Source organism: Lepisma saccharinum, chromosome 3 (genome assembly GCF_977018435.1).
Source record: "Lepisma saccharinum chromosome 3, izLepSacc3.1, whole genome shotgun sequence".
In the NCBI taxonomy this organism is placed as follows: Eukaryota; Metazoa; Arthropoda; class Insecta; order Zygentoma; family Lepismatidae; genus Lepisma; species Lepisma saccharinum.
Genome location: NC_139231.1, coordinates 15,774,238 through 15,785,112, shown reverse-complemented (window position 1 = coordinate 15,785,112; position 10,875 = coordinate 15,774,238). Strand labels below are relative to the sequence as shown.

Sequence of the window (10,875 nt, the reverse complement as noted above, 5' to 3'; positions counted from 1 at the left end):
AATAGATATATAATGCTTAGATATTGAACGAGAAGACAAAAGTTTATGAATAGAAAAGTAGTATGCATTTCCTGAATTCAGCCTACTTTCTATTTCCTCTTTAATATAATTATCATTTCTTAATAGTGCTCCTAAGTATTTGAATTTGGAAACTGGTTCAAATGAGTTGTTATCAAAATTCGTTCAATCACTCTAAGCATTTCTGTGAATTGGTGTTTATTATGAGTTAATTAATATTAATAATAATAATGGTAACCTTCGTCGCCTTGTAATCAACAGGTCCCAGGTTCGATACCCGGTGGAGGCACATAGCGGTTCGGATCCCACTTTAAACTGTAGGTCCAGTCCCGATTAGCCTTACTGTGCATAAAGTGGACTTAAATACACCAAATCAAGAATGGTAACAGCCGTGGAAACAAATTTGCGATATCAGATTTAAATTAATCTATGCTGAATGGGAAATAGACCGAAGGGTTATTTTTACACATAACAAAGGGAAATTATGCTCTTACAATGTGGCAACACTGGTGCCGAGCTTCGTGATAAAATTGCAAAAAAACAAGCCAGATGAATTATTCAATAGAAAATTCGAGAGGAAATATTATTGTACATGATTTCTGGTTAACTAATGAAACGAAGGGACCGTTCAATGTATGCACAATAATATTTTCAGAATACCTGACGTAACAATGAGATTATATGTCCCATTGAGTATTTGTTGAATGATCTCTTTTGCAGTGAGCTTAAATATCAGTTTTAGATTTTATGTGTTTTCGGTAGTGACGTCCAGGATATTGTTCCATGTTACATTACGAGGGCCACTATTTATATTTTGAGCCTTGGCAACACTGATTGAAGTTAGGCGCGATTTGACGTTTGCACGGAATCGTCTGGCATTATTGACCATAACGTACTTCATATGTTTTGTCAATAGCTTGATTTGTGTTGTTTATGTTGCCTTGGAGATTGCGCGACAACAATAAAATGGAATTAACTCGTGAACATTTTCGTGCGATGATTTTTTTACGATTTTCGACGTGGATTATCAAGACAAGAGTGCATCGATCAACTTACTTCCACATTTGGCGATGAAGCCCCATCCTTTGCCACTGTGAAACGCTGGTATAACGAATTTAATCGTGGCCGCCATTCGCTCACCGACGAGATTCGCGAAGGTCGTCCAAAATCAGTTGTTGCTCAAGAAAACATTGATGCTGTGCAAAAACTAATACTGCAAGATCGTCATGTGACATACTGTGAGATTGAGGCAACCATAGGCATTAGTTCCACCAGCATATATAAAATATTACATGATCATTTAACTGTGAGAAAGGTATGTTCTCGTTGGATACCACACAATTTGACAAAAACTCAAAAAGACGCTCGCATCAATTGGTGGAAACAAATGCTCAATAAATACAATCGTGGTGCTTCAAAAGATGTATATAAGATTGTAACAGGTGGCGAATCATGGATATATGCATATGAGCCGGAACGTAAACAGCAGTCGACTGTATGGGTGTTTCAAGATGAACCCAATCCAACAAAAGTTGTTCGCGCTCGAAGCACATCGAAACAAATGGTCGCCTGTTTTTTCGGGAAAACTGGTCATGTGGCAACTGTGCCTTTAGAGAAACGTAGAACGGTCAACTCTGAATGGTACACAACAATTTGTTTGCCAGAGGTCTTCGGTCAAATACGGAAAACAAACAAACGCCGTCGGATCATTCTTCATCAAGACAATGCCAGCTGTCACATATCTCGTCTAACAACCGACTTTATGAACAGTCAAAAAATCGAATTGATGGGTCATCCGCCGTACAGTCCTGATTTGGCACCCAATGACTTCTTCTTGTTCCCGAATGTCAAGAATAAATTGAGTGGACAACGATTTTCGTCGGCGGAAGACGCCGTTGATGCGTTCAAAAACCATATTATGGAGGTGTCTCAAGAAGATTGGAAAAACTGCTTTGACAAATGGTTCGAACGAATGCAAAAGTGTATTGACCATAAAGGAGAATACTTCGAAAAACAATAAAGCAGTTTTCAATGCCAAATTCCTGTTTTTTTATTGTTAGGCTCAAAATATAAATAGTGACCCTCGTAGGGTAGCCCCTGAATATTGTACCCCTTCAAATAAATCTGGGCCTGATCGGGGGACACAAAGTGGATGGGAAAGGAGTTTGCCCTACTTGATTGAGGCAACCACCAAAAGATGTCACTGTACTTCGCACAGAAATTATGTCACGCTACACGCGAATGGCGGGTAGACGATTTGTATACAATTTGAAATGTGAATTTCAAGTCCTTAGTGTGCAACTGCGTTTTCCGTGATGTGATACAAGTTCGGTTGCAATAACTAAGAAATCGTTTACATATTCTACAATATTATTTCTATTGAAATAATTCGTTACAACGGCAATTCACATTGAAACACAAGATTTGATTGGTTCTTGTTATATTATCGTTGCTTTTCTGCTACTTTGGCTATTCGCGACGATGAGGATGAGTGATGGCATGATGAAATTGATGAAGGGACACTCACAAAGAACACCCATGCCCAGGTCGGGATTCAAACCCGCAATGATCTGACGTCGTAGCGTGTGTGCTAACTACTCCGCCTTGCTAACTACTCGGCATTGCATTAAAACCATCGTCGTACTTAACATAAACGAGTCGAAATTAAGAACTTTCTTTCAAATTGTATACCGGGTGGAAATAAATAAAATTCGCCTCATTCAGTCACCAATCGAACGCAAGCTTGTGCGGCAGCTTCGGTGTGAAACGTTCCCGTTCATTGGTTGTTGAGCGACATGTGTCGCGTGTCGCTTCGTTGTAAAAATCTCCCTTCCAGACCGAAGCGACACGCTGTACTTCGTAAGGAACAAGTCGCCCAGACTGGTCGTCGGTATGAAACCGTCTGTCTCTTCGTCTGAAAGTCGCCTGTGGACGTCTGCCTGTGGTCAGCTATCATAAATCTTCACAGAACAAAATTTTATGGGGCAGTCGCACATTTGTGGGAATTTGTACAGCTTTAACGCATCTTCCTGTAAAACCAAGTATTTTTATGACAACTTGTACCTTTTACACTCCCTTTGCACTAGTGTAGCTTTGAGCGCAAGTAGAATGAGCAGAAGGAACTCGCGAATATCAACAGCAGCGCGTCCGACAAACGAATCGACTGCTGCCACCTATCGTAAATCAACGGAACGAAGTGTGCGCTCCGAATGACGTCACGGAAAGCCCGAACGTGCCCGAGGTAGACGAAACGAACAGGTAGCTGACTCGAGTACATTGAAACTAGTGCCTTGGCTGTGACTGCCGAAGTAGGAGGGGGGTACAGCGCACTCGATTTTTTTTAAGTAGTTTGTGTTCGCGAAGGATAAAAAAAAAAGTAACACGTGAGCACTATATGGCCTAAGATCAAAACCCAAACGCAAGACAGTCGGACCAGCAGACTGGTGTTGCCGGATCGGCTAATCGGGTCGACATCGAAACAGCTGACTCGGTCTGCAGGAAGTTTTAACGTGCCGCGATTGACACAGTATTTTCGAGTACGTTTCAATACGAGCTAAGACTTAGAAAACACGCGAAACAAGTGCGAATCGATAATATAAAGAATTAATCATTCATGGTTGTGGATGCGAACAGGACTAGTGGGATTTGCGATGTCGTGTGCGAGCTGAATTTCTGTGTTGGTGCGCGTCGCGAAGACTTGGTTCTATCATGGTGTTCAATAGGGCATGCAGTGCGTTCAACACGCAAATCAAGTGGAAAGTGGTGCGGTTCTGTGTTCTCTTCCTCATCACTGTCGGAGTCATCGTCGGCGTTTACAAAGCCAAGTCGCTGCGACATCAAAACGATGTTGAGGATGAAGCCCAGAAGGAAGCTAACAGCAGGTATGTCCGAATTTAAAATTAGGAATGTCCGAATTTTGTAGTATATATTGTATTGATTCTTGGAACTGGACGTGGGTTCTGAACGGGACAAGAACAACTCACGTCTCTGATGATATTTTGTCAATACTTCATTCATCTTCACCAACGGTCCCAGGTTCGAGTCTTGGCGTGTATGGATCCCACAAACTTCATTCATCCTTTATGTCGCTCTTAACTCAAGAGGTAGAAAAAAGGAGACATAATAACAAAAATAGGTTAATAAAAATTGAATTGTATTAATTTGGTGTTCAATTTTGTTGATAATTAGCGTCGCTTTGCTGTTAAAGGAGACTATGAGTGATAATTATATGAATTTGATAAAGGAACATTCACAAAGAACAACGGGACTCGAACCCAGGATCTTCGATGGCGAGATCCAGAGTGTATCACTTTACGCGCTTTAATTTTTTTATATAAGGAAAACCCATAAGCGGTAGTTTACCCCGTCATTCTTTTTCTCTGTTTTCACGTGTTTTACCTTTTACTCTATTCTCAGTTTATAACAAACATTCATGTCTTACCCGGGATTCGAACCCAGTTGCTCCGCCACCTAGTCGGCAATAATAAAAATACCGTGACCTGATTTGGAGAAGATAGAAAGAAAAGTAAAGTGTTACAATTTGCTTCTCTTACTTTTAAGAAACGAGTTAGTAGCGTGTTACTTTGTCACACTACATATACGTATATAGAGAAGAAATTTCAACTGTTCCATAAATGTATATACTTATTGTTATTTGACGTCGCTTTTCCGTCACTTTAGTCTAATCGCGACGTTGGAGATTTGATTTGAACACCCAAGTTTTAGACTGAACTTAACCGGGATTCGAACCGAAGAACTTTGGTGGCGAGATCGAAAGTAGATCACTTAACGCGCCCGGGCATTGGAGAGGCTGTACTACACGTTCCAAACACATGCATAGCATATGAATGTTCACATTTTCAGCAAAAGGCGCATCTCTTTCATTTCTGCGTTTATAAATTTTTTGTCCAACACACAAATGTTTTGGTTTCTTGACCTCTATGTGAACGAATAAATATTGACATTTATTTTATTGCAAGAACTGCGTCTCCACAGCAAACAAGTGTAAACAGCTGATGAGGCCATAATTTAAAAATCAAATTACTTCAGTTCTATGTTTCTTCTCAGTTCCTGTTCGAACCTCCTCATTTCTGGTATACAACAGCAATAGCAAGTTACACTAAGATTCACTAGACGGAATTCTGAACTATTTCTTCTTTAGAATTTGGAATATCGTAGAGGTGTTTGGAAAGGAGAGTAAATTTGGAACGATTTTTCTACCGTAGGCCAAACGTTCAGCCTAGTCTAGCGATATTTAACAACGAGCTTGCCGCTCCTTCCACAATTACGCATGTTCTCTAGGTCGAAAATTCTTTGAACATTCGAATTTTATATTTCTGATTCTTTCTTTCTCAACTTGGCCCAAGTTTCTTTTGTTTTGTTGTGATTTCATCATGCTACGAATGCAATTTTAACATGATTCGATTCCGATTTACTTTTGTTAACACTGCGGAGTTTTAGCGATTGCCTAAGACTTTGTACAATATATGCTTTCGTAGTTAGGTTAGGCAGACCAGGTTTGGTTCTCATAGCATTAAAATAAAGTCCCTAAATGCATTCTACTAAGGTTCCGATGTAGTTCTACATTAATTCCCACTAGTCTACGATACTTACAGTTGCTTTTCAACGGAAAATACATTGTCCATGGGAAGCACGCATGCTTGCGTAAGGTAATATTTAAGATATTTTTTTCAACATAAATAACTTTTTATCGAAATCCAAACAGTGCTCATTACTTTAAGGAAGGTTCAAATTTCATATGACAATGATTATTAAAATTCTACGAGCGTTCCTGTTAGGAGAATTTGAAAAAAATCCTAAAACAATCTGAACCGTTATCCTCTACTTCTCTATTTTGCTCTTTCTCCCCTTCTCTCATTCCCTTCCTTCCCTCCCTTTCTTTTTCCTTTCTCTCTCTCTCTCTTCATTTTTCCTCTCCCTCTCTCTCTCTCTTGGTCACTTGCTTATTCTTTCCTTTTCCCCTCTCTCTCGCTTCTTTTCCCTTTCTATCTAGATTCATTATTTCTCCTCTTGTTCTTAGACGCTTCTTTAGTTATCTTTGCGAACTTCAGTGGCGGAGTGGTTATCACAGCCCGCTTCATCAATTTCAACACATCATCACTCATGCCCATCGTCGCGATTAGCCAAAAGTAGCAGAACAGCGACACTAAATAAAAAATCAAATCAAATGTATTTCTCTTTCTCAGGCCTGCCCGATATCATAGTGCTAGAGTCGTTGCCTTTTAAACAAGGAGTTCCGGGTTCTATCCCCGGTGTAGGCACAGTCCCTAGTGGTTCGGATCCGACTTTAAACTGCAGGCCAAGTCCCGATTATCCTTTCTGAGCATAAAGTGAACAATGTCATGTTTCCCCGTTTGGATCATTCCTTGGGGAAGATCTTAATTTCCCCAACGTTTCACCAACTCATTGAAAGAAAAAATAGACAAAGTTTGCTTTGAGTCCACTGTATGCACATATAGGCTAACGGGGACTGCACTTACAGTTTAAAGTGGATCCGAACAAGTCCGTGCCTTTCTCGTGGGTCCAACCCAGGACCTTTTGATTACAAGGCCATGACGTTACCACTAGGTATCGGGAAGGTCGACGAAAGAAAATAATTTGAAAGCTTACATTTTATTATGTTAGCATAACCTTGATAAGTATTCATGTACTTATATTTTTGAATATTAATGAATTTTATTATAACAGCTGGTACCCGACCTCAAACTGACATGAAAATTACTTATTACTATTTAAATTCTAGTCAAGAATAAGCGGTGGCGGCGATTAGGAGGGCAGTTGCCCCCCACTTTTTGCTACTTTTGTCCCCGTACTATGCTAAACCTTATATAACAAGGTAAAGTAAACTGTTGTTGCTCCCAGTTTTGGGACCTTGTCCGCCTAGTTTTGAAACCCAATCGCCGCTACTGAGAATAAGTATATCGAAAGAAGGTAGAAACTATTGTTATAAAATTGTGACAAAGATTTGGGTCAGAATCGATAAAATACACACCCCAGTATGAGCCTCACAATAATTCACTTTGCAGCGTCCAAAACTGACAAAGAAAGAAAAACATTTAAGGATCTTTCACGTCATGCACTGACGCGCAGTATGCATCTTATGAAATTACATTTTCACCAAAACATTTCGAATCCTAGCGTGACGTGATTAGTGGAAGAACTTTTCCTTGACGTGCATCAGTAATTAGAAAAGAATCTCTCACAACTTACAATTAAATTCTTCTGCTTTGCACAACGTTACGTCACAGGCAAGTACAGTTTTCGTAACCTCAGCGGACACGTAAAGGTTTGGGCCAAGTGTTAAGTCTTCAGAATCCAATCATTTCTTCCACTACCGTGTTTGAAAGAGCTACCAACCCTCTCGCTTGTTCAAAGGTTGGCACGTCGTTATGTTGGCTCACACCGCCTATTTCTTAGCGATTTCTAGCCAAAGGTGCCGAGATGTAGTTCCAAATGTTGCCAAAACAGGTTTTCAACCACGAACCAAGATTGAATTATAAAGGTTGGACCATCTGGTACATTCAACCGACATGATTGTGACGTCATGTGGTGGACTCGGAATCGTGCCCGATTTCAGCGCCTTCGCAACCTTCTATATAATATTCACTCGCGAGCAGTAATTCGCAGTGGAAGCAAAGGTACGAATTACGCGTTTGACACTGTTTATTTCTCTGTAATTGCGTGAATTACAATGTATTATTACGCAGAAAATCGAGTGGAATTATTACTGCATACGGATAATAGTTTGTAGAGTAGTATTCCTAATGGAACAATACTAAAAATGATGCCCATCTGTATTAAATATAATTAAGCACTATGACGAAATATTATTTTGTAACTGACATTAATCAATACTGAGCCGGCCTCCGTGGCGGAGTGGTTAGCACACGACGCCAGGGGTTCCGGGTTCGAATCCGACCTGGGCATGTGTGTTCTTTGTGAGCGCTCCTTCACCACTTTCATCATATCATCACGATTAGCCTAAAGTGACAGAAAAGCGAAATAAAAATGAACCAAATCAATCAATGATGTCAAAACTGATAATATTTTTGTTGTCTCGTAATGCAGATGCCTTCATAATCACTTCATCAAAACGCCAAATATGTATGTCCGAATATCGACCGTTTTCGAATGTTTAAACCCTCACCCCCATCCGCTGCACATACTTACAGTTGTTGCCTTGTATGTCACGATCCATCATGAACAAATTGATGCGACTCTGGAGCACCTTTCAGACCGAAGCGACGCGGGGGTTTGATACTGAAGCGACACGCCCCATCTAGTCTGAAGAAAAGCATCCACTGCGCATGCGCAACCAGGAGACCGAGGCGACACGATACACGCTATTGAGAAAACGGCCCAGTCCGAGCGACACGTGCAGCTTGTCGTATCACTTAGGTACGGAATGTTGAATCTATATCTGAGGATTTGTTTCCAAATGACACGTGCCGCTTGTAGCTTCGGTCTAAAGTCATTTAAGGCACATAAGGGACGGTAGGGCCACGAAAGTATTTAGGAGGGTCCAAGGGGTCCGGACCCCTTCGAAAGACTAACCAAGTCTATAATTAAATAAGAAAAATACATAATTTTCTTTGGTGGGACACCTTTTTTTTACATGTTAGTGATCTCTCTTTATCGTTCATGAAATTATAATAATAATTATTAATTTACCTATTTAAATATCATTATTAATATTTTAATCTTATTCATCTATCTATTACAAACATTATTATTGTTGTTATTACTTTATTACTTATTATTATTATTATATGTGAGACATGTGGTTCGGAAATCCTCGAAATTTTATTCTAGGTACGTGCTTTTAGCTTCAGTCTTTTAAGGCACATAGGGGACAGGGTGGTGGTAGTGCTCTACACATTCACGAGCGCGGCCATCTCTTCTTGTAGCTGATGTGATCAGCATAAGGCTCCGACCGCCTCTGCTTGCCCCCAAGCATCCATGCATGCCGCAGAGCCACCCATCTCGGGAATCGAACCCGGGACAGTTAGATGCCATGCCGACTGTACCGACGTGACTCAAAAGGTGCAGAACATCCGCTTAAAATAAACAAAATACAAACAAACGTAACGTGTTATTGCAGAGGCAATTGTTGAAAATTGGACAGAGCGTGCTGTTGACAAAACACCTATTTGCGATAAGAAAAGTCAAATGATGTGATCATGTTTCGCTGGTGCGCTGTCACGCCTTCCACAACAGGTGACCTTACTTGTGACGTGGCTCCAATCAGAGACAAGGCGTCAACTTGTCTAGAGCCTTCTCTTAATCACTGAACGGATCTGTTATTTCTAAAGGTTTACTCGAATCTCCACGATATTGTAGCGGTAACGACTTGTAATCAAGGGGCACCTGGTTCGATCCGCGATGGAACTTCATTGCATATTGATTCGCAGCCCACTTTAAACTGTAGATCCTGTCCCTGTTAGCCTATTTCCCGGATTGCGCATTTGAACAGTTGCCTTGTAATCAAGGGGTCCCGGGTCCGAGCCCCGATGGAGCCGCATTGCACAGTGGTTCGGATCCAATCTTAAACTACAGGTCCAGCCCCGATTAACCTCTGAGTATGAAGTGGACTTAGACTTTGTCAAAACAACTTGTGTTATAAAAGAACACACTACAAAAAGACGTAAACTAATGTTAAATTTTTCTTCATAAGGTCCTGGAAATAAGGAAAAGAAATGAAAAATATCAAATACCTCAAAAATAATAAACGGAAGAAACTTAAAATGTACGTGAGAGTTTAACAGCAGATGCATCCTCTTTTACTACAATTTAGTTAATTGGAAGCGTGCGTGCTGTCAAATAGTTCTAAAACTCACCACAAATCACATGTCTTCTACTCTTCCAGCCTGACTCAGTGATGGCGTTAAATAAATAAATGCTTCTTGATTTTGAAATATTGACTTTTTTGGTATGATATTTATGGTTATATGAAATGCGGCTGTTCCTCCTGAAAATACTCTCACTCATTTTTTCCTGGCGCTAAAATTATACCAAGTTTTGGTCCTGTCCCGTCTCCCTAGATAGAACAGCGGACTATATGTGCGTTCCTGCTGAAAGTCGGTTTGCAGTACCCGCCATTTTTTTTAGAGGGGGTAGAATACCTCCCTCAAATAATTTAAGATACAGGATGCTGCTGTTTCAAAGAAGGTCGTTTTTGGATGCTAAGCACACATAAGTTTATTTTTTCTACATTATCTTCCTATCCAAAAGATTCAAAAGTACCGTGTTTTTTCTTTCTTTAATTTTAGCAATTGCCTCACTTGATTTGTGCTATCGTAAAAATATTATGCGAAAGTAAAACTGTTTACTTCGCTTTTGCAGCCTTCCCAACGGTGCAGTGGTAGCGTCGTTGCCTTGTAATCAAGGGGTTACGGGTTCGATACCCGGTGGAGGCACATAGTGGTTCGGATCCCACTTTAAACTGTAGGTCCTGTCCCGATTAGCCTTACTGTGCATAAAATGGATTCAAAACACAAATCAACTAACCAACTTCGGTTTTGCGCCGCTTTGGACTAATCGCGAAGATGACGACGAGTGATGACATTCAACAAAGAACACCCGTGCGCACGCCGTTTTTCGAACCAGGAACACCTGGCGTCGTAGCGCGCAGTGCTGCCACGGAGGCCAGCTCCAATCAAAACATTCCTCCGCCAGTGTATGGTCTCTGGCGTGCTCCTTTTTGCGAGAGGAAAAACAACGCTCTCTTTCTAAGCCTTCATAGACCAACAAATACTACCTTCTCTCCTCGTACCGTTAGAAGACTGCATTGGGAATTGGAACAACGTCCTACAAACAAGAACCATATCCACGCCTATA

The 10,875-nt window shown here is 40.7% G+C and overlaps 1 protein-coding gene across 1 annotated transcript in view; it reads left to right on the top strand.

Annotated features, from left to right (window-relative positions):
* The first annotated feature begins 3,317 nt into the window (after nucleotides 1–3,317).
* LOC145984925 (uncharacterized) overlaps nucleotides 3,318–10,875 on the top strand; it is a 273,074-nt gene continuing 265,516 nt past the window's right edge. The window contains exon 1 of the mRNA XM_083118329.1: nucleotides 3,318–3,899. Within this exon, the coding sequence (XP_082974455.1) occupies nucleotides 3,727–3,899 (173 nt within the window). The 5' untranslated portion in view covers nucleotides 3,318–3,726. The remainder of the gene's footprint in view (nucleotides 3,900–10,875) is intronic.